General features: G+C 45.5%; 1 protein-coding gene across 4 annotated transcripts in view; it reads left to right on the top strand.

Annotated features, from left to right (window-relative positions):
* LOC124002187 (steroid hormone receptor ERR2-like) overlaps positions 1-24,910 on the top strand; it is a 57,765-nt gene extending 32,855 nt beyond the window's left edge. For all 4 annotated transcript variants that reach the window (XM_046309528.1, XM_046309527.1, XM_046309525.1 and 1 more), the window contains 4 exons: positions 1,069-1,179; positions 1,652-1,813; positions 19,346-19,615; positions 23,743-24,910. In XM_046309528.1, coding sequence (XP_046165484.1) covers positions 1,069-1,179; positions 1,652-1,813; positions 19,346-19,615; positions 23,743-23,987 — 788 coding nt within the window. In that variant the 3' untranslated portion in view covers positions 23,988-24,910. The remainder of the gene's footprint in view (positions 1-1,068; positions 1,180-1,651; positions 1,814-19,345; positions 19,616-23,742) is intronic.
* Positions 24,911-25,143: the final 233 nt, after the last annotated feature.

Here is a 25,143-nt window from a genome sequence, read left to right as displayed (position 1 = left end):
CCTGTATCACATAAATGTTTTGCATACGATTAAATGAAATCACCAAACACCATCCTGTATCACATAAATGTTTTGCATACGATTAAATGAAATCACCAAACACCATCCTGTATCACATAAATGGAACACAGCAGATGAAATATTTTTACTCCGTTGAAAAATAATAGAATAGACAATCCAAATGGAAACACTCTTATCAAATAATGAAATAATAAATAACTTATGTTACGATGAGGCTGGTGACATTTACAGTATCAGTGCGGGTCCCCTGTGAGTGGCAGAGAGTGATAAGGCCTCACTCCTGTCCCGTGAAAGAGGGGTGAAAGAAGGAGCCTTTATTGGAAAGCTAACCTCTATCTATCTGTGTCATAATTCTATAAGACTGTACACCAGACAGTGTGTGGATGTGGTTGTGTGTTCATTCCTCCTACAGGAGCTACATGGCTGGACAAAGAGGCCTCTAGACACTGAGCTCACCGGTACCTGCCTTGTTGTTCATTAGTATGCCGTCCACCTCACCCAAAAAAAACGAAATAATTAGAGGACCAGTCTGTGAGATCATTGACCCTGCATTAAATATTCATATGTTTAGAGCTCCGTCAGGCTCGGCAGTGTCACAGTAGACCAGCCAGGCATGGACCGCATATGGGAACGCAGAGCCAGCCGGCAGTCCCTCTGACACACTGGCACTCCCTTTACTCTCTCTCACCATGCAGACAACAGAACAGAGCCATTCCTCTGGGCAGACACACACCTCAGCTTGGTCAGGCATTCAGACGTAATGCCCCCTCATATAACAAGAGGAATAGTTTAGTATTGGTTTTTGATCATTTCGGAATCTGATGAGTGAATCTGAGTGTGTGATTGGGGAATTAGACGTAAATGTGTGTTGTGTAACTCTCTACCAGTAACAATGTACTAATTGTGGAACTACTTAAAACTGTGTTAAATTGTTATTTTTATTGATAACATTCCTATGTTGTAGAATTGATTCATTCATTTTATTTGTCAGAATGGTGAAATTGCATTTCCTACTCAAAGGTCTCATTGCATCTTGTCATGTGTCAGGTGTGCGTCTGGACCGTGTGCGAGGGGGAAGACAGAAGTACAAGAGGAGGATGGATGCAGAGAACACAACGTACCTGGGCCTCACACTCCCCCCTCCTGCCAAAAAACCCCGTGAGTAGTGCTCTGTTACCTCACTACCCATCCTCCTTCCCGCAGCGTTCCCCCAGACCAGGTTCAGTTAAAGACAGATGCATTTTATTCACACCAGATTCTCCTGTTGTCTGGATAGATGTATTTCCATAGGAGAGCAATTCTAGAGCATATATATTAGGCCAGACAGGCATTGTTCTAGTAACAGCTGAGTTATGACAAATCTCAGAGCAGATGACCGATATTAAACAGTGACTGGCTTCTCAGGGATAGCAGTCCTAGGAATATCCTCTCACATAATGTTGAGTAATGTGAGGAGAATTTTTATTATCAACCATATTAAACCATTCATTCGTTTACTTGTTAGAGGGAGAAAGAGAGAGTGAATGATTGTATATCCTAGCATGTACGTTTGTATCTGAGAGTACCTGTATTTGCATCACAGTAATGTGACTTTTGACTGTTGTTTTGACCATCTCTGCTTCCTCGTCAGTCACAAAGATAGTGTCCCACCTGCTGGTGGCCGAGCCAGAGAAGATCTACGCCATGCCTGACCCCACCATGCCTGAGAGTGACATCAAGGCCCTCACCACGCTGTGTGACCTGGCTGACCGGGAGCTGGTGGTCATCATTGGCTGGGCCAAGCATATCCCAGGTACGCCCACCCATCTACAGCCCACTGCACTAGTTGAGCACCATAGAAAGATGTAGAACACCATTCACTCATGATCAGCTGTAACATACTGTGTAGTTAAAACAACAAGACGTAATAGAGGTTTAGATACAGAACCAGCCATTCATTTCAACTGGTACAATCTGACATCATGATTAGTCCTTGTTAGTTCCATTTAGAGTAGTTCAACACCAAGTCACCCTAATGAACCCTCTATCCCATCATCCATTTCCCTGCCTTTGCTTCCGATGGGTGCGCATGCACACACACACTCACACACACTCACATGCACGCGCACAAATGCAAACACATATAATTAAAGTCAGCAGCTCACATGGACCTAGGGGCAAAATGGAGACAGCTTTAAAATAATCAAATCAATCGAGTCCAGCTAAAATCCCTACTCTGAATGGGGAGGGACTACAGCCCCGGTGTCAATATATGCCATAACCACAGGGGAGATTTAGAGCAGAGCACAGGACCCTCCCTCTGAAACAAGACAGCTCACTCACTCACTCACTCACACACACACACACACACACACACACACACACACACACACACACACACACACACACACACACACACACACACACACACACACACACACACACACACACACACACACACACACACACACACACACACACACACACACACACACACACACACACACACTTCAATTGAATTATTGATAGGCATAATCATGTTTCTTCTCTGCTCCATAGACATCGTGATAGACGAGGTGTTAGGTAATGAGATGCTGTTAAATTAAGAATACCACATTCTATGTCAGCAGACATTCTGCTCCCTTCTAGAGTTTTCTCCTTATTCTGACAGTCAACATATTGTTTAGGGACTCTTTTAGCAACCAAAGCAGAGTCTGTCTGATCTTGAGGTTGACCCTGATAACTCTAGAACATTATAGCACACTGGGCATAGAGGTAACCCACTGAAAGACTGTGTCCCTCAGTCCAGCCTCTGTTGTATAGTCTCTCTGTACCCTCGTCTTCTCATCAGCATAGTAGACGTGTCTGCGCTGACATCAGCTGCAGAACGCCTGCTGTAGCTTCAGCTGGGCCTCTCCTGGTTGTGTGCAGGACATGTAGGTGTGACAACTGTACCTGGACAGACAGGTGGTCGGTATATCTTAGAAGAGAAGAAGTGGAGTTGTCAGCTACAGATCTAGAGATTAGGACTTTCCCAACCAGACTGTACTGTACAGCCCATTGTCAGCAGAGGGAGAGTTTAACCAAGGAGCTTACCCAGGACTGGATCAGACTGACCCAATAACACAGTCCCATCCCATTTACCTTGCCAAAACAAGCCAGCCAGGTACACTACCTCTGGCCAGAATATACAGAGAAAACACCACTGTTCACCTCTGGCAATGTGCAGGATTGTAGTATTATACAGAGAATATTATAGAATTCTCTTCAAAGGATTGAATAACTTTAAAAGTATGTGAGAGTTGAATCGGTTTGATTACCGATAGGCTATTAAACTGTCATGTTGTCAGGGCCTTTTTCTTCCTGTGTTGACATACAGGACAGTAAATATGGCGTGCTAACTGGAATGCTCTGTATGGCAAAGCTTTTAAGTGCTGCGTTAATCCGATTATCATAACCTGCATTGTACAGTGGATAGTTGACTAATCTTAATTGGATTTGCCATGGAAGGCCTGAGAATGCTCATCACTCCATAATGATGGTTTAACCCAAAATCCAACCGGAAGCCAGACTGTCTGACATTTGTACATGTGTGGAAACGCTTGGCTTTGCATAGTGTTACTGTTGTACTGTACAAGCTGCAACAGGATGAATCAGCATTCTGATCTGCCTGTATACCCACACACAAACATTTGCATCTCTTACCTATTGTTTATATTTACATGACTACTCATAGGAGTCAGATAAATATAAACAGCAGCGACTTACTGCATTCAGGGGTTATACATTTCAATTACAGAGTCTAAATTCTATTTTTAACTTCTAAAAATGATAACACAGTGTCAGGACTATAATCATACGTAGAATGTATGCACACATGACTGTAAGTCGCTTTGGATAAAAGCGTCTGCTAAATGGCATATATTATTATTATTATTATATCTCATTTTCAACCTTTATGATTCTTTACCTTCCCCAAAAGTGGTAATAAAATGGTCAAATTAGAATGAAAAGGGAGACTGAAACTAACTCCAAAGCTCCCCTGTTCTCCCTGTGGTGAGCTCTGTATTAGGTCTTTCCCTCTACACCAGCCATGAAATGGCTGCATAATTGAGTTGTACATGGCTGAACCTGATCAGAGATGGTTCACTGGCTGACCCAGACTCCATGCACTAATACTCTATGCACCAATGGCACCCCAGGGCAGTCTAGCACAGCCACAGAGCACAGAGGACCATATTTCTCCCCCCATCCACGCTCTCTATGAGGAAAAGAGAGGAAGAAAACTGCTGATTGCATTCTGATAGATTTTTTTGGCCTTTGGCAATGGAATGAAAAAGATTAACAGTTCATTATGAAGTGGGCCACATTGATTAGGACATTGACAGATGGCCAATGACCAGATTCCAAAGGTAACAATTTATACGTCAAGAAAATTGGCACTTAAGTTCTCCCAATATATTTTTCATTGCCCCTTTTCTTGGCTAACATTTGAAAAAGTGTTTTAAAAGTGCTGAAATTTGACATGGAGTAGATCTAACCGAGTCTAATTGGAGGATGATTAAGGAACAGCAAAGCGGTACTATTAGCTTCCGTAAACGGTATCATTCTCTCACAAGATCCCATATCAATTTAGTGTGTTATCTCTCCTCTAATTTATGGGCTAGAAATACATTACATTACCATACTACATTATAGTATAATTGTACAGTTATACTGTAGCTGAGAATCTCAACCCGGCTGGTGGCACCGGAATTGGGGAGGACAGGCTCATAGTATTGGCTGAAATGGATGGAATTGTATCAGACACAAAGACATGGTTGATACCTATCACGTTTCAGGTAAAACCCAGATGTAGACAGTGTCGAAGAAACAAAAGTGTATTTCTAAAACAGGGGCAGGCAAACGACAGTCAAAGGCAGGCAGTGATCAATAACCCAGAGTGGGTGCAAGGGGTCCAGAACGGCAGGCAGTCTCAGGGTCAGGGGTCAATAATCCAGTAAGGTACAGAATGGCAGGCAGTCTCAGGGTCAGGCAGGGGTCAATAATCCAGTAAGGTAGAGAATGGCAGGCAGTCTCAGGGTCAGGCAGGGGTCAATAATCCAGTAAAGTACAGAACGGCAGGCAGTCTCAGGGTCAGGGGTCAATAATCCAGTAAAGTAGAGAACGCTAGGCAGTCTCAGGGTCAGGCAGGGGTCAATAATCCAGTAAGGTAGAGAACGGCAGGCAGTCTCAGGGTCAGGGCAGGCAGGGGTCAATAATCCAGTAAGGTAGAGAACGGCAGGCAGTCTCAGGGTCAGGGCAGGCAGGGGTCAATAATCCAGTAAGGTAGAGAATGGCAGGCAGTCTCAGGGTCAGGGCAGGCGTCAATAATCCAGTAAGGTAGAGAACGGCAGGCAGTCTCAGGGTCAGGGGTCAATAATCCAGTAAGGTACAGAACAGCAGGCAGTCTCAGGGTCAGGGCAGGCAGGGGTCAATAATCCAGTAAGGTAGAGAACAGCAGGCAGTCTCAGGGTCAGGCAGGGGTCAATAATCCAATAAAGTAGAGAACGGCAGGCAGTCTCAGGGTCAGGGCAGGCAGGGGTCAATAATCCAGTAAGGTAGAGAACAGCAGGCAGTCTCAGGGTCAGGGGTCAATAATCCAGTAAGGTAGAGAACAGCAGGCAGTCTCAGGGTCAGGCAGGGGTCAATAATCCAATAAAGTAGAGAACGGCAGGCAGTCTCAGGGTCAGGGGTCAATAATCCAGTATGGTAGAGAACAGCAGGCAGTCTCAGGGTCAGGGCAGGCAGGGGTCAATAATCCAGTAAGGTAGAGAACGGCAGGCAGTCTCAGGGTCAGGGCAGGCAGGGGTCAATATTCCAGTAAGGTAGAGAACGGCAGGCAGTCTCAGGGTCAGGGCAGGCAGGGGTCAATAATCCAATAAGGTAGAGAACGGCAGGCAGTCTCAGGGTCAGGGAAGGCAGAACGGCCAAAATCGGGAAGGACTAGAAAACAGGAGCAAGATACAGGCAGGAGCAGGGGAACAAACGCTGGTAGGTTTCACAAACAAAATGAACTGGCAACAGACAAACAGAGAACATAGGTATAAATACACAGGGGATAATGGGTAGATGGGCGACACCTGGAGGGGGGTGGAGACAAGCTCAAAGACAGATGAAACAGATCAAGGGGTGACAAAAGCGTTCCATTTACTCCATTCCAGCCATAATTATGAGTCGTCCTCCCTTCACCAGGCTCCTGTGATCTCAACCACAGGACTAACTAACACAATAGCTCGATGGACATAATAATTGTTAGTCAATAGTCCACACACTGTAATCAGACTGTACAGTCAGTACATTGAGTTTATGTATCAGGAAGTAAGTTGGTCTTGCTGTTCCCTGGCACAGTTTGCTATTATCATCTCTGAGGATAAGGTTCTCTAATGACAGCCTTTACTTTTGATTAATTAGTAATCATTATGAAGCTTTGAATACCAGCATCTCTCTCTGCTCCAGATAGAGCCAGCAGCAGAGGGAGGAGACTCATATGGCCGTGGGCTAACTGGGACTGGGGCTGGGGCCCGGTCATTAAGGTCAGTGTTAGGGGGACGATGACAGATGGCTTGTTGCTCGTAAGGTGCTAACAAACTTTGACACACATAGCTGCCCACTGCCCCCCCAGCCACCCACCCCAGCTGCATTTCACTGTCCACGCGGTTTGGGATTGAACTCAGTATACCGCCAGTCTCCACATGGCTATAACCTGTGTGTTCCCCTTCATTAGAGTGGTGATGGTCACAGAGGACGGGTGCGCTGCTGAACCCCCAACCCCTCCAAAACTACCCCCTCAGCACTTAACCCAGGCACAGTGTGAATGTCACGTGCCCCAATGTGGAATCTGCCATGCATGCCGCTTTTATAAGAGGGTCTCATTGTTAGAGGAGGCAGACGTTTGTCACCTGCTGTCAGACCTCCCATTCTGCTTCCAGGGTCGGAATGTTTTCTGACAGGAGTTCTGTGGCATGATTCTGTGGGTTCACGGAGTGCTGGATGTTCTCCTCCTGCTGTTTGTTTCTAGTCCACAGACCTAAACGTGCTCTGCTATGATTGATAGTGTATTTCAATAGGTGAAACACACTACATATCCTAGTATGTTTTGTAAGACATTTCATGGTACAATATATATTTTTTCTCCAAATTGATAAAACCCAGAATGGCTGATTTTCGTTTTTAAAATATCAAATTCTAGCATTGCAGTTCGACCCAAACAACCTAATGAATTGTCCTGGTTCTTGTTGTTATTTATTAGTGATCTACTTGATATAATTGCAGCCTGTTAGCTCAGTGTACAGACTACGTTGGTCATGAAGCTTATGTTTAGTTGTTAGCGGGGAACAAGTCGGTGATGTTTAGGAGAGATCACGCCTCTTGTATGTTGTCGTATCTGTGTCAGCTCCCTACACCCCCCTCCTTCCCACAGCCCCCTTCGGGTTCCTGTTTTCTTTTTGTCATTAAATTGTGAAATCTACTTACTGTGTTGTCGGGCTGATCCCACTCAAGCTGCTTAATATCCTTGTAATAGAGTTCGAATACTGCCGGGCAATACATCAGCACCTCATCAGTGTACTTTATTAAATATAGACACCAACAGACAGCTCTTGGTATATTCACTTTACTCTCTGACGTAGACTTCAACACACCAGATAAAGATAGATTGAGCAATCAGGTGGATGCTGAACCCAGGGAGGCAGACAGGCAGACAGAGTGGGTTTCTGGGAGATTGAGATGGGGGGAGTATCAGATGGCCAGGCAGGGATGAAGACCAGGAGGGAGACAGAGAGAGAGAGAGAGAGGGAGGGAGGGAGGGAGAGAGAGGCAGGGAGGTAGAGAGAGGTAGGGATAGCGAGACACCGGCAGGCAGGGAGGGAGGGAGAAAGGGAGGGAGGGAGGGAGGGAGGGAGGGAGGGAGGGAGGGAGGGAGGGAGGGAGGGAGGGAGGGAGGGAGGGAGGGAGGGCAGGGAGAAAGGCAGGGAGAAAGGCAGGGAGGGAGGGAGGGAGGGAGGGAGGGAGGGAGGGAGGGAGGGAGGGAGGGGAGGGAGGGAGGGAGGGAGGGAGAAAGGCAGGGAGGGAGAGAGAGGCAGGGAGGTAGAGAGGTAGGGATAGCGAGACACCGGCAGGCAGGGAGGGAGGGAGAAAGGAGGGAGGGAGGGAGGGAGGGAGGGAGGGAGGGAGGGAGGGAGGGAGGGAGGGAGGGAGGGAGGGAGAAAGGCAGGGAGGGAGAAAGGCAGGGAGGGAGGGAGGGAGGGAGGGAGGGAGGGAGGGAGGGAGGGAGGGAGGGAGGGAGGGAGAAAGGCAGGGAGGGAGAGGCAGGGAGGGAGAAGAGGCAGGGAGAGAGAGGGTAGGGATAGCGAGACACCGGCAGGCAGGGAGGGAGGGAGGGAGGGAGGGAGGGAGGGAGGGAGGGAGGGAGGGAGGGAGGGAGGGAGGGAGGGAGGGAGGGAGAAAGGCAGGGAGAAAGGCAGGGAGAAAGGCAGGGAGAAAGGCAGGGAGAAAGGCAGGGAGAAAGGCAGGGAGAAAGGCAGGGAGGGAGAGAGAAAGGCAGGGAGGGAGAGAGAAAGGCAGGGAGGGAGAAAGGCAGGGAGAAAGGCAGGGAGAAAGGCAGGGAGAAAGGCAGGGAGAGAGAGAAAGGCAGGGAGAGAGAGGCAGGGATAGAGAGACATAGGTAGGGAGAGAGGCAGGGAGGGAGAGAGAGAAAGGCAGGGATGGAGAGAGAGAGAGAGCGAGGGAGAGGCAGGGAGGGAAAGAGAGAGGGAGACACGGGTAGGGAGAGAGGCAGGCAGGGAGGGTGAGAGTGCGTGAGGCAGGGAGGGAGAGAGCAAGGCAGGGAGGGAGAGCGAGAGAGGGGCAGGGAGGGAGAGAGATTGAGAGGCAGGGATAGAGAGAGGCAGGTAGGGAGAGAGGCAGGCAGTGAGACTGGGCCAGAGACAGGGAGACTGGGAGAGAGGCAGGGAGGCAAGTAGGGAGAGAGACAGCGAGAGAGAAGCAGGGAGGGAGATGGTTATGAAAGGGGCATCTGCCAGGAACAGAGAAGGGGAGTATTTGGTTTTGTTACAATGCTACAAATTGTTACAATTTTAAATGAGTAGTTACCAGCAAGCCAAGCATCAAATCTGTCTGAATGCATTTTACATTTTGATGTAAGATGACGTACAAAAGGCTCAACATCAGCACGGTTTCAATAGTATTACTAATTTGCAGTGAGGAAGTCTTTCAGAGAGCTGATGATTTGCCTTTAGACATTGTCAACTAGGCATTAGCTGTCCCTCCCTCATTAAGGCGTGTTGCTGGTTGGCAGCAGAGATAAATGATGTGTAATTATGTGAATGATTAAAGTCAGAATCCTCCTGGTCTTTGGGCTAAACAGAGATATATAACACCAAACGAGGGCTGTGGGACTCTTGAGACGGCTAAATACTCCCGAGCCGGGGTCACAGGGTCGGGGGGGGTGCAGATTAAGACAAGGGGATTACTGTATTTAACGTTATACAACCTCATAACTTTCACAGGCTGCTGGTCAAATCACCCATTCCCAGCTACTTATAATTGGACAATGGTATGGTGTTCATTTTAAAAGTAGAGATAGCTGGCACTCCTGAAAAGTGGATTCCTGAACCATTTAGTCACAAAACAGGAAATCTATTAATTATCTGTCATCCAGCTATATGTGACTATCAAATCAAATCAAATTGTATTGGTCACATACACATATTTAGCAGGTGTTATTGCGGGTATAGCAAAATGCTTGTGTACCTAGCTCCAATGGTGCAGTAGTATCTAACAATGCAGTAGTATCTAAAAATGATTCACAACAAATCTAAAATAATAGATTTTCCACTGTTGAAATTCAAGATGTACTGAAATGGATATACCACTGAAATTGAAGGTGTACTGAATTGTATCTGTAAAAGCGTTTATGACAGGGTAGTTTGGGTAATGTGTTATGTAATATGTTACAAGTAAAGGCTCGTGGCGGCCTGACTTGAGCTGTGCGCTGTACGTGTGGCTGAGGTTCAGGTCAAAAGATTAATGTCAAGCACAGCAATTTATTACCAAGAAGCTATTGATTGGGTCCTCCTGACGCTTTCATGTAAATTCAGGAAGACTCATGGCCGGCAGCTGCAGCTTACTCACACACACACACGCAGAAACACGCACAAACACACATGGCCAGGCACAAACCACACGGGCACACACACTGGCACACACACACACACACACACACACACACACACACACACACACACACACACACACACACACACACACACACACACACACACACACACACACACACACACACACACACACACACACACACAAGCTTGCACACGCACATTCCAACCAAAATGACCAGACAGCTTTGCATCTGCTCCAGTCTGTTTGTATCAAACAGATGTATTTAATCAACGTTAAAACAGTTACTGTATCAGGAGCACATATCATACACATTACAGCTTCTTGCATTAAACACTAAATGTGGTTTAAAAAAAATAAACGTAATAGATTTGGGGATGTTTTAAAAGATAAATGTTTTTGAAATAAAAGCTTTGATTTAGGTAGGTGAGCAGTCAGTTTAGTACAGAGCTGAATAAGATGAGCTGAACCTCTGGGGCTCTTTTAAGGGCAGTATTGCTAGTAGATGTAGATGGCAGGCACTTGACTGGCTGAAGTGAGAATGCCGTTGGACAAAATTACATGACCAAAATTACATGACCAAAAGTATGTGGACACCTGCTAGTCGAGCATCTCATTCCAAAATCATGGGCATTAATGTGGAGTTGGTCTCCCCTTTGCTGCTATAACAGCCTCCACTCTTCTGGGAATACTTTCCACTAGAGGTTGGAACATTGCTGCTGGGACTTGCTTCCATTCAGCCACAAGCGCATTAGTGGCGTCGGGCACTGCTGTTGGGAGCGCCTGGCTTGCAGTCGGCGTTCCAATTCATCCCAAAGTTGTTTGATGGGGTTGAGGTCAGGGCTCTGTGTAGGCCAGTCAAGTTCTTCCACACCGATCTCGACAAACCATTTCTGTATGGACCTTGCTTTGTGCACGGGGGCATTGGTATGTTGAAAATGACCTTCCCCAAACTGTTGCCACAAAGTTGGAAGCAAAGAATTGTCTAGAATGTCATTGTATGCTGTAGAGTTAAGATTTCCCTTCACTGAGGGGCCTAGCCCAACTCATGAAAAACAGCCCCAGACCATAATTCCTCCTCCACCAAACTTTACAGTTGGCACTATGCATTGGGGCAGGTAGTGTTCTCCTGGCATCTGCCACACCCAGATTTGTCTGTGTGAAGCGTGATTCATCACCACAGAGAACACTTTTACACGGCTCCAGGGACCAATGGTGGCGAGCTTTACACCACTCCAGCCGACTTTTGGCATTGTGCATGGTGATCTTAGGCTTGTGTGCGGCTGCTCGGCCATGGAAAACCATTTCATGAAGCCCCTGACGAACAGTTATTGTGCTGACGATGCTTCCAGAGGCAGTTTGGAACTCCGTAGGGAGTGGTGCAACTGTGGACAGACGTTCTTTACGGCCTAAGCGCTTCAGCACTCACGGTTGAGCCGTTGTTGCTCTTATGACGGTGCCACGTTGAAAGTCACCGAGCTCTTCAGTAAGGCCATTCTACTGCCAATGTTTATTTATGGATATTGCATGGCTGTGTGCTCGATTTTATACACCTGTCAGCAACAGGTGTGGCAGAAATAGCCAAATCCACTCATTTGAAGTGGTGTCCACATATCGTCATATACAGTTGTCGGAAGTTTACATACACTTAGGTTGGAGTCATTAAAACTTGTTTTTCAACCACTCCCCAAATTTCTTGTTAACAAACTATAGTTTTAGCAAGTCAGTTAGGACATCTAAGTAATTTTTCCAACAATTGTTTACAGACAGATTATTTCACTTATAATTGACATAATTCCCAATTCCAGTGGGTCAAAGGTTTACATACACTAAGTTGACTGTGCCTTTAAACGGCTTGGAAAATTCTGTCTCCTAGAGATGAACGTACTTTGGTGCGAAAAGTCCAAATCAATCCCGGAACAACGGCAAAGGATCCTGTAAAGATGCTGGAGGAAACAGGTACAAAAGGATCTATATCCAGAGGAAAACAAGTCCTGTATCGAGATAACCTGAAAGGCCACTCAGCAAGGAAGAAGCCACTGCTCCACAACCACCATAAAAAAGCCAGACTGTGGTTTGCAACTGCACATGGGGACAAAGATCGTACCTTTTGGAGAAATGTCCTCTGGTCTGATGAAACAAAAATAGAACTGTTTGGCATAATGACCATCGTTATGTTTGGAGGAAAAAGGGGGCAAGCTTGCAAGCCGAAGACACCATCCCAACCGTGAAGTATGGTGGTGGAAGCATCATGTTGTGGGGGTGCTTTGCTCCAGGAGGGACTGGTGCACTTCACAAAATAAATGGCATCATGAGGATGGAAAATTATATGGATTTATTGAAGCAACATCTCAAGACATCAGTCAGGAAGTTAAAGCTTGGTTGCAAATGGGTCTTCCAAATGGACAATGACTCCAAGCATACTTCCAAAGTTGTGGCAAAGTTGTGGCAAATGGCTTAAGGAGTGGCCATCACAAAGCCCTGACCTCAATCCTATAGAAAATTTGTGGGCAGAACTGAAAAACCGTGGAGGCAAGGAGGCCTACAAACCTGACTCAGTTACACCAGCTCTGTCAGGAGGAATGGGCCAAAATTCACCCAACTTATTGTGGGAAGCTTGTGGAAGGCTACCCAAACTGTTTGACCCAAGTTAAACAATTTAAAGGCAATGCTACCGTATACTATTTGAGTGTATGTAAACTTATGACCCAATGGGAATGTGATGAAAGAAATAAAAGCTGAAATAAATCATTCTCTCTACTATTATTCTGACATTTCACATTCTTAATATAAAGTGGTGATCCTAACTGACCTAAGACAGGGAATTTTTACTCGGATGAAATGTTAGGAATTGTGAAAAACTGAGTTTAAATGTACTTGTCTAAGGTGTATGTAAACTTCCGACTTCAACTGTATATAGTGTAGCAGCCCCTGTCTAGCGAGAATGACTCTCTTTCCCCCCTATCGCTTTCTCTCTCTCTCCCTCTCTCTCTCTTTCTCTCTCTCTCTCTCTCTCTCTCTCTCTTTCTCTCTCTCTCTCTCTCTCTCTCTCTCTCTCTCTCTCTCTCTCTCTCTCTCTCTCTCTCTCTCTCTATCTATCTCTCTCTCCCTGTATCTCTGTATATCTCTCTGTGTTTCTCTTCCTCTCTTCTCCGTATCTCTCACTTCCTCTTTATCTTCTCCCTATCTCTCTCTTTCATTCCCTCCACCCCTTTCACTCTCTCTTTCCGTCTCCCTCGCTTCATCTCTCTCTCTCTATACCTCTCTCTCGCTCTTTCTGTCTGTTCAGTAGTCTGATTGAGGATGAAATACGAGGGGGCTGCAGCTGGAGGGGGCCACCATGCCTCGTAATTACTTCTCTTTTTATGACCCGTGCTAATGGCCCTCGGGGAGAGGGAAACAATAATAAATTAATAGAATATGAACTCCCGCTCAACAGAAATCTCCAGCATTTCATTTTGGGCCGTCCTCTGCTCTGGCAGATGAAATGGCACCCTGATTAAACTGACGAGGGGTGGACCCAGAGGCCTGCCTGGTCTGCCACCATCTCACCCCCCTCCCTCGGTGAAGGGGTCTGTCGGAGATAAGGAGGATGGGGATTTTGGCTCTCCCCAATTGGCTTTTTACAGTTGTATCCAGAATAACAAGCTAAGAATCCGAAGATTAACTTAAATATATTTTCTACATGTGTGCATTTCTACATGTGTGCATCTATAGGATTCTCACCTTAGAGGACAGAGGTAAGAGACTGTAACAGGGCTGTTTGGACAGGGATATTGTTGTATTTAAATCCAGTATAGGTAAGTCAGGGAGCAGACCAGGAAAAGCTGAGGGAAATCATCTGTCAAAGAAAACATTTATTCCTGTGTTATAACTTTCATATGTGTATTACACAAAATATTGCAGTGAAATCTTATTCAAGATTTGCCTTTATCAACCAGAGAGACCAGCCAAGCTTGTCAATGTTTTCAAACCCATTTCAAGTGGCTATGTTTATTGTAAACACAAACAAAACTGGTATAATTTTATACTGTGCCTAGCCAGGGACAGGGATCATTGAGAAAACCAGCTGAAGCATGAAGTGAATTAGTCTACTGTTGAACCCAGTCATGGTTCAACAGTAGGGGCGGCAGCGTAGCCTAGTGGTTAGAGCGTTGGACTAGTAACCGGAAGGTTGCGAGTTCAAACCCCCGAGCTGACAAGGTACAAATCTGTCATTCTGCCCCTGAACAGGCAGTTAACCCACTGTTCCCAGGCCGTCATTGAAAATAACAATATGTTCTTAACTGACTTGCCTGGTTAAATAAAGGTTAAAAAAAAAAAAAAATAAAAAATGGTCTTCAGTGTCTGGTTAAGAGGCGAGGAAGAGAGCAGGTTCCCTGTCCACAGCCACCACATGTCTGTCTGTCACCCTCTGAAATCGCAGGGACCGAGATACCCCCCCCCCCGCATGACTGTGATTGTGTGGGTAGTATGGACCACAGTAGTATGCTATGTCAACATGACATTTCTCCTGAGGACTGCTTGTCCACATGTAATGAGGAGGTATATTGTGGTTAAACTGTGATACAGTAGAGATGATTCACTGTAACCAAATAAATATACTGTCATGTAATGTCATTTTTAAATTGATAATGTAGATGCCTTTAAAACACAATCGTCCCCTAACATCACAATACCGTATGTGAAAGCATGCTAATTCAAAATGAACAACAGAGATTTCAGAGATGTTTTTCTTTTTCTTGCCCTCTGCTATTTGAGCCTACTTACCCAGGGTAGCCTTGTGGAAAAGGGCCTTCAACTACACAGACAGGTCTCTTAAGTTTTGGTCAATATTGTGCCGTGTTTCCTCAAAAACGCACCAAGGCAGTGGTGTGGAAATTAAGATGTAAATATTGATGTTTCATTAGAGGAAATCACCCACTCCGACAGCACTTAACCGGGCAGCCTTCACAGCATGGCGGCCAGAGCGCTGTGTGACCTATGGAGTCTGGAAGTCACTTCATTACTCGATTAAATTGAGTGGAAAACGGCAAGTCAACGACACAAGATCCCATTTGGAGCCATAATTTAGGCCCTGAAGAGAGACAGAGCAGGGGGAAAACCCCTCCTCTCCATCTCACAACACCGAATTCAATTCAAGGACTTTTAGCGTCAAACGTAATTGCAGGCTGCTGTGTTCAGTGTGTGCATATTGCTGAGAGGTGTCTGGTATAACAGAGGGATTTTGCATTCTCTTGTACAAATCTAGAACAAGTTCTTTCTATGTGCTGTCACATTGAGGGCAAGGTGTTCCGGTTGAGTGCTCCTTGGCATTAAAAGGGTGCACAAAGCCTAGGCTGTGATTGCATGCCAACCTGACGCAGAAATCAGGCTGTACCTTGTCTACACTTGCATGACAATTTCCTTGCGGCCAGTCCAGATTATCTCGCTAATGGCAAGGTACGGCTTTTCCAGTGCTGACAGGGACATTTCACAGCAAAGGATTTAACATTCAAAAGGCACTCAGTCATCTGAGCTATCTTTGTTGCAGGTGAATGGCAACAATTGAATAAGATGAGAAAAATTCAAAAACCGGCACACTGCTCTTTATTTAGCTTTACGTATCGGCCTGAAGGCCTTCGTCAGAGCTTTAAAAATGATTTAAAATGCATTTTGATGTATAGTAGCACAGGCACCTGCACTAAGGCACTCATGGCTTACTCCTACAATTATATTAGTATTATATTAGTATGTGCCTCCTAGCAGTTTTGGTTAGTGTCTGTATTGTGCTGGTCCTGTCTGTGGTTCACAGATCCCCTGGCCACCCGGGTGGGGTGGGCCTGCCCTGCCTGTCCTGGGCCCTGCACCTGTCTCTGTTTGATCAGACCCTCCATTCGACTGACTATTGATTCCCCTTCACATTGTGAAGGCCCTCACATTCCGATCGCAATCTGTTAATGAATGTATCCTCCAGCTCTTCCCTCCTGTGGTCATCACTACGATAAGGGAAATGAAACTCTCCGCTACCCCCTTTTCTCTCTCTTTCCCTCGCTACCTATTTCTTTCTGTTTCTACCCCTTCAGTGTAGCTCTGTGTGTGTGTGTGTGTGTGTGTGTGTGTGTGTGTGTGTGTGTGTGTGTGTGTGTGTGTGTGTGTGTGTGTGTGTGTGTGTGTGTGTGTGTGTGTGTGTGTGTGTGTGTGTGTGTGTGTGTGTGTGTGTGTGTGTGTGTGTGTGTGTGTGTGTGTGTCAATACTGTAATCTATCGCCTCCTAATAACCTGGGAGCAGATAGTATTGCAACAGCAAACTTGTAAAAGCAATCATTTTAATCAGGCGACGGGCTAATATGCTGTCAGAATGGGGGCGCCCGTGGGAACGCTAGACCAGGACAGGAGGTAAGGAGAGGGATGCTCCAAGTAGTAGGGGAAAAGGGTAGTACGGGGGTAGTACGGGGAAAGGGTAGTACGGGGGAACTGGTAGTACGGGGGAAAGGGTAGTACGTGGAAAGGGTAGTACGGGGGAAAGGGTAGTACGGAGGAAAGGGTAGTACGGAGGAAAGGGTAGTACGGAGGAATGGGTAGTACGGTGAACGGGTAGTATGGGGGAACGGGTAGTACGGGTAGTACGGAGGAAAGGGTAGTACGGAGGAAAGGGTAGTACGGAGGAAAGGGTAGTACGGAGGAAAGGGTAGTACGGAGGAAAGGGTAGTACGGAAGAAAGGGTAGTACGGGGAGTACGGGGAAAGGGTAGTACGGAGGAAAGGGTAGTATGGAGGAATGGGTAGTACGGGGAACGGGTAGTACGGGGGAAAGGGTAGCACGGGGAACTGGTAGTACGGGGAACTGGTAGTACGGGGAAAGGGTTATACGGAGGAAAGGGTTGTACGGGGAACAGGTAGTATGGAGGAAAGGGTAGTATGGGGGAAAGGGTAGTACGGGGAAAGGGTTGTACGGAGGAAAGGGTAGTATGGGGGAACGGGTAGTACGGGGGAAAGGGTAGTATGGGGGAAAGGGTAGTACGGGGAACTGGTAGTACGGTGGGGAAAGGGTAGTACGGGGAACGGGTAGTACGGGAAAAGGGTAGTATGGAGGAAAGGGGAGTACGGGGAGTACGGGGAAAGGGTAGTACAGAGGAAAGGGTAGTACGGGGAACGGTAGTACGGGGAAAGGGTTGTACGGAGGAAAGGGTTGTACGGAGGAAAGGGTAGTACGGAGGAACGGGTAGTACGGAGGAAAGGGTAGTATGGGGAAAGGGTTGTACGGAGGAAAGGGTAGTACGGGGGAAAGGGTAGTACGGGTAAAGGGTTGTGCGGAGGAAAGGGTAGTACGGGGAACGGGTAGTACGGGGAAAGGGTTGTACGGAGGAAAGGGTTGTAAGGAGGAAAGGGTAGTATGGGGCACGGGTAATACGGGGAACGGGTAGTACGGGGGAAAGGGTAGTACGGAGGAAACGGTAGTACGGGGAAAGGGTAGTACGGGTAAAGGGTTGTGCGGAGGAAAGGGTAGTACGGGGAAAGTACAGGGAAAGGGTAGTATGGGGAAAGGGTTGTACGGAGGAAAGGGTAGTATAGGGCACGGGTAGTACGGGGAAAGGGTAGTATGGGGGAAAGGGTAGTACGGAGGAAACGGTAGTACAGGGAACTGGGGAAAGGGTAGCACGGAGGAAAGGGTTGTACGGAGGAAAGGGTTGTACGGAGGAAAGGGTAGTATGGAGGAAAGGGTAGTATGGGGGAAAGGGTAGTACGGGAACTGGTAGTACAGGGAACTGGTAGTACGGGGAAAGGGTTGTACGGAGGAAAGGGTAGTATGGAGGAAAGGGTAGTATGGGGGAAAGGGTAAAAGGGTAGTAAAGGGTGGGGGAAAGGGTAGTTAGTACGGGAAAAGGGTAGTATGGGGGAAAGGGTAGTACGGGGAAAGGGTTGTACGGAGGAAAGGGTAGTATGGGGAATGGGTAGTACAGAGGAACGGGTAGTATGGGGAAAGGGTTGTACAGAGGAAAGGGTAGTATGGGGAACGGGTAGTATGGAGAAAGGGTAGTATGGGGAAAGGGTTGTACGGAGGAAAGGGTTGTACGGGGAACAGGTAGTATGGAGGAAAGGGTAGTACGGGGAACGGGTAGTACGGGGAAGGGTTGTACGGAGGAAAGGGTAGTATGGGGAACGGGGGATGATAAGGCTATCTGTTCCTGCTAACCAGATTCCCTTTCCTCCTTTTCATTTGTCTGAATTCTCTCACCTCATCTTCAGAGGATTTGTGAGGATGGTTGTTTTTAAAAGGTTTAAATCTATCCATATGTACAGGTAGCAGCCTGTGTGTTTGAAGGGGGAAATTACAATAGTTTTATATGACCCAGACCATTTCAGCTCATCCAGTTGCTGTTAGCCTTTAGGGCTGTGTTGACCCACGCGACCCCTCGCTGTGTGAGTGTGTGCCCACACTCGTGTGTGTCTGTTAGTGTGAGTGTGTATGCATGCCTGCGTGCTAGCATGCATGAGTGTGTTGTGTGTGTTTTTATCAACTCACCCAGCGTGGTACTGAGTGTGTGTCACGTCCTCGACCCCTCCAATGAGGATCTGTCTCAGTGCTAATCCCACCAATAGCAGTGTGACAGGAAACAAGGGCTGACCAGACGGCTTTGTGTCTCAAAGACCTTTGCACCGATTTACTGTCTTCACTTACAGTAAAGCCCACTGGAGTGCTGTGACAACCGTTTCAGAGAGGACCTTCCAGAGTGCATTTAAAATTAAACACCTCTGCTGCTAACATACCGTGGCATGTACTCTAGTCAGTCGGGGTTGAGACTTTGAACTCATGTTTGGGTTACTGATCTGATCTGTCCATGAGAAAGACCTTGAAGGTGGACAGTACATGTTTGGCTTCATAGTGTTTTCATTAAAACAATCAGGGTGGTAATGTTTATTTAATTGTTCACCCTTAACTAGTTCACCCCATTTAATAGTTTACTGATGATAATTGCATTGATCATCAACAAAGAGAAAATATAAAGAGCCTATTAGAGTATTTTCACTGTTTTCTATTTAATCTTGAGGGCAGAGCATGAGCTGGAAACACCCACACTCACACACACACACACACACACACAAAACAAATATATTTTAAGTGTCTGCATTGTAGTGCAGATAACTGCAGGTGAGAGATTCTCAGAGTGTTTTCCTCTGTCTCCCCAGGCTTCTCCACGCTGTCGCTGGGAGACCAGATGAGTCTACTGCAGAGCGCCTGGATGGAGATCCTGATCCTGAGCATCGTGTTCCGCTCGCTGCCCTACGAGGATGAGCTGGTGTATGCAGAGGACTACATCATGGACGAAGAACACTCGCGGCTCACTGGCCTGCTCGACCTCTACGTGTCCATCCTGCAGCTCGTACGCAAGTACAAGAAGCTGAAGGTGGAGAAGGAGGAGTTTGTCACCCTCAAGGCCATCGCTCTCGCCAACTCAGGTAGGACAATATACACCGACTCCGTATGTAGCATAAATAAGACGGCAATCAGGGATAATAGGTGAATATTTGGATATTTCATTCTTTACAAGGTTTTTTAATTTATGCAATATGATGAGAACAATCAATCTAAAAAACAATCAAATGTATTATTTAAGGTAATATTTTATTTTTTGCTGAAAATGTATGTTTTGAAGAGTCTGATTTTTCAGTATTTTATGGACAATATAATATTGTAGAATGGGCAATATCACAAGCAATATATCCATGTGGACAAAAATAATACTTTTTGGACTTTTTAACTTTTTGTTGTAATTTTATGAATAAAGCTAGTATTTATACATTTTAGGACACATTTCATTAATCTCAAAAACTGTCATATATTGTATCAAATCTTGAGCCAGAGTTAATTTCAAATGAACAAACGATTACTATAGTGCCAGTGACACAAAAATATAAAATTTGTTAGGAATATTTTTAAACACTCATTAATTTGCCAAAACCAAAACATTTTCCATTTATGTTGCACAAATGCAGAAAACTGTTTCTAAATTTATATTGGAATATTATCTAATTATCTTATTCATAATAACAATTGTTCATAATTTATGTTGGTTAATTCTCCATAACAGTAGCTGCAGGGCACGCCAACCATGGGAGATAAATTTAGCATTTCATTAGGAGCACAGGGCCTGTCAATACAATGTGTTAAGTCGAATTGAATGAGTATCAGGGAGTGATGGGGCTTGTTTGTTCCAATGCAAAGACGGTACACTCGTATCGACAGGCTGCTTTTGAGTAGGCAGGGCCTGTCCCTCTCTGATCAATGCCTGGCTGGGCCACGGGCACGCTTTCTCTTCTTTTGTCTGGCTGAAAAATGAAAACGCTGACGGTGGGCTTTGCTTTCAGACAACAGAGCTTTGTTGGGGGGGGTAGTGAGGGAGGGAGGCCGGGTGTCGGGGTAGGGAGGAGGCGTCCGGAACGTTTGAACAAGGTCTCTGTGAGATCACTCTCCCGGGAGCCCCTCTGTCTGACAGCTGTGAAAATTCATAGCGATTGATTTTGTAATTAGCAGTTTATCAATGGGATCGACTTGGGCTCTCTGATGGATTGCAAGGAAATTGTTTCTTCAAAGTAGTTTTTTTAAGCCTATCCCCTCCTCCATAGCCTACATGCTGCATGCTCTCCCTCGCTCTCTCTCGCTCCATATCTCCCTCTCTCTGTCTCTCTCTCTCCATATCTCCATCTCCTTCTCCCTCTCTGTCTCTCGCTCCATATCTCCCTCTCTCTGTCTCTCTCTCTCCATATCTCCTTCTCCCTCTCTGTCTCTCTGTCCATATCTCCATCTCTCTCTTTGTCTATTGCTCTCTTTTCTTTCTCATCTGGTCTCTAGCTCTTTCTTTCATTCATTCCTTCTTGCCTGCACTTCACCCCGAGACCTTTGTCCACTGCTCACTCATTCTTGGCATTAGATGAGTTTAATGGCAAAAATGTCATGCATGTGCTGAAGCACACATGTACACACACACATATACTCACTTATGTTTGTGATACGTTTATTGGTTGTATTATTTTATCACAGTAATTAAAATGCATTTAATTGCTAATAATTTGTCTGGGCATTGACTTGTACATATGACCTAATATGCTGTTTATCATTGACTAATCCTGTATGAAGCAAAGAGGAGATACGATACTCTCTGACTTCCTGGTGAATTTCCCTTTTGTTCTTCTATTCTGCCCCCCCCATCTGCTCATATCCCCCCACCCCCTGCTCAACTGCTCATTCACTTTCCAAAACGACCTACTTCATTTTACCGCTGTGGATTGGAAAGCGTCAGGGTGAGAAATGTCTCAAGGTCTTGGGAATATAGTTGTTCCAGTCAATGAATTTGGGACGAAGTCTGAAATCTGTTTTGCCTTTTATTGTCCCGCGTGGTGAAATATGCACTGCCAAGGTGATATGAGTCAAGCAATGACACACCGTCTCATAAGTGCCAGACACTGGTTAACCACAAGCTCAGTGCATCCTTGAGAGAGAGGGAGAGAGAGAGAGAGAGAGAGAGAGAGAGAGAGAGAGAGAGAGAGAGAGAGAGAGAGAGAGAGAGAGAGAATATGGAAAGGGAGTGTTACAGCATTCTGTACATACCGTAAGAGTATCCTTGAACAATGTAATACACCACAGCACATCAGACAGGGAGAGACTGCAATGAGTCAGAGAGAGAACCCTCCTCTGAGACTGAAAGGTCAGGGAGGATATGGGCTACAGAGTCAGTATGATACTGTACACATGGTTGTTGTTGATGTAGTTTCACTGTTACAGTAGACCTACAGTACATACATGTAGTTACACTCTTATAGTAGACCTACAGTACATACATGTAGTTACACTGTTACAGTAGACCTACAGTACATACATGTAATTACACTGTTACAGTAGACCTACAGTACATACATGTAGTTACACTGTTACAGTAGACCTACAGTACATACATATAGTTACAGTAGACCTACAGTACATACATGTAGTTACACTGTTACAGTAGACCTACAGTACATACATGTAATTACACTGTTACAGTAGACCTACAGTACATACATGTAGTTACACTGTTACAGTAGACCTACAGTACATACATGTAGTTACACTGTTACAGTAGACCTACAGTACATACGTGTAGTTACACTGTTACAGTAGACCTACAGTACATACATGTAGTTACACTGTTACAGTAGACCTACAGTACATACATGTAGTTACACTGTTACAGTAGACCTAGAGTACATACATGTAGTTACACTGTTACAGTAGACCTACAGTACATACATGTAGTTAGACTGTTACAGTAGACCTACAGTACATACATGTAGTTACACTGTTACAGTAGACCTACAGTACATACATGTAGTTACACTGTTACAGTAGACCTACAGTACATACGTGTAGTTACACTGTTACAGTAGACCTACAGTACATACATGGAGTTACACTGTTACAGTAGACCTACAGTACATACATGGAGTTACACTGTTACAGTAGACCTACAGTACATACACATAGTTACACTGTTAAGGTAGACCTACAGTACATACATGTAGTTACACTGTTACAGTAGACCTACAGTACATACATGTAGTTACACTGTTACAGTAGACCTACAGTACATACATGTAGTTAGACTGTTACAGTAGACCTACAGTACATACACATAGTTACACTGTTAAGGTAGACCTACAGTACATACATGTAGTTACACTGTTACAGTAGACCTACAGTACATACATGTAGTTACACTGTTACAGTAGACCTACAGTACATACACGTAGTTACACTAGTTCAATTGGAGTGAATTTGTTTCGTTCAATCGATCAATCAATCATCAGTCAAAATATGGTTTCCAGCAAGCTAAAGCACTAACATTCCAGTGATTATTTAATCAAATGTACAATAGTGTTTACTTTCATTCCACTCATTTGTTGTTCCACATGTGTCTGTGAGAGAAGAGGGAGGAAATGAATGAAAATGTGAAGGAAGTATTATTTCTTTATTGAAGCTAGTTTACACCATCCAATTCCCTGATGGAGTGTTTCTAAGAAAACCATCTATTCCGGAGCTGTCTTTTGGAACAGTGAGGTGTTTAATATGTATTCATTCACTGGGGGTTGGCTGCTATTCATTCCATTGTGTGCTGCAGGAGACTGCTGCATTATATGGATTTTCAGTCTCATTGGTCAAAGGCCATACGAAAATCAAACCAAGGCCACCTGGCAAAAAAAATACATGAAGCTTTTGTGTTTTTCTTTACGTTCTATTGTCTATCTTGTCGCAGTGTGAATTATGCCGATAACCTGTCTAATAGCTGATCACTAGATCACTGGTACACACCCAGCCATGTTTTTCTTTAGCAAAAATGGAATTCCTGCTGTGTTCATCAGCCTCGTTCAGCTCTCTTTGCATTGGAAATGTGCACTGTATTCTGCAAATGATGTGTTACTATCTACAGAACTATTTTACATTGCATTAAATAAAGCACTGGTTTGTCTTGTCATTGTATCCCTGAAGATGTTAACATGACTCATGTTGAAGACCCCCTCTCACTGACTGTTTCTTTCCCTCTCCTCTCCAGACTCCATGCATATAGAGGATGTGGAGGCGGTGCAGAAGCTCCAGGATGCGCTCCACGAGGCCCTGCAGGACTATGAGAGCAGCCAGCACCAGGAGGACCCCCGGCGGGCAGGCAAGCTGCTCATGACCCTGCCCCTGCTGCGTCAGACTGCCACCAAGGCCGTGCAGCACTTTTACAGCATCAAGGTTCAGGGCAAGGTGCCCATGCACAAACTCTTCCTGGAGATGCTGGAGGCCAAGGTCTGATGGAGGAGCAGGTGATGCAGACAGAAGGACATGGAGAGAGGGGACTCAGGACAGGAGAGGAACACCCTGCTGACTGTGACAGGAGACTGACTGACCTGTGACTGTGACTGACCTCTCTCGCACTTTGCCCCCTCGAACCCAAGACATTTAAAAAATAAAACAAATAAAAATAAAGAAGAACAAATGCAAAACTTGGTTAAAAGTATAAATGTAAAATGATGCAGATTAATTTAAAATATATTAGAAATACTATGTACAGTAATAATTTTGTTTTGTTTATGGTCTGTGGTCATACTGTATGTGAAGGATCTCCCCTCTCTATATCTTCAGAAGGAATAATTGCAGGCTCTTAATTAACATGGTTTTATTTCTAGTCAGAATATACAGTTGAGTCAACCACTATGACTCACTTGTTAGACAGTTGTTTCACCTCCTGGACTTGACCAGGACATGTATATATTTATTAATAATGATTGACTGAGTGTACAGTTATGTCTGGTGAAGCCGACGGCCATTTTTCTCTCTTTCTCCTTCTTTGGAAAAAAAATGAAAAGAAAGAAAGAACAGAAAGTGTTACCTAAATGTGAGCTCTACTGATCTAAATGTCCTTGAATATACCTCTTGAGAGCAGTGAGCTGTGTGATGTGGATTGGTCTCAGACAGGAAGAAGATAAACTGGTCACATGACATGTTTAACTAAACTAGCGTAGCCAGATAGTCAGTCGTCTTATTCTGTAGTAACTCAGCAATAAAGGGAGCCGTGCCGTGGACAAGTCATGTTAAACCTCCTATATCATCTGCTTCACTACGCTGCTGTCTGTCTGTCTGTCTGTCTGTCTGTCTGTCTGTCTGTCTGTCTGTCTGTCTGTCTGTCTGTCTGTCTGTCTGTCTGTCTGTCTGTCTGTCTGTCTGTCTGTCTGTCTGTCTGTCTGTCTGTCTGTCTGTCTGTCTGTCTGTCTGTCTGTCTGTCTGTCTGTCTGTCTGTCTGCCTGCCTGCCTGCCTGTCTGTCTGTCTGTCTGTCTGTCTGTCTGTCTGTCTGTCTGTCTGTCTGTCTGTCTGTCTGTCTGTCTGTCTGTCTGTCTGTCTGTCTGTCTGTCTGTCTGTCTGTCTGTCTGTCTGTCTGTCTGTCTGTCTGTCTGTCTGTCTGTCTGTCTG

This window comes from Oncorhynchus gorbuscha, linkage group LG17 (genome assembly GCF_021184085.1).
Source record: "Oncorhynchus gorbuscha isolate QuinsamMale2020 ecotype Even-year linkage group LG17, OgorEven_v1.0, whole genome shotgun sequence".
NCBI lineage: Eukaryota > Metazoa > Chordata > Actinopteri > Salmoniformes > Salmonidae > Oncorhynchus > Oncorhynchus gorbuscha.
Note: the sequence above shows the minus strand (reverse complement) of the source record. Positions and strands in the feature narration are given on the sequence as shown.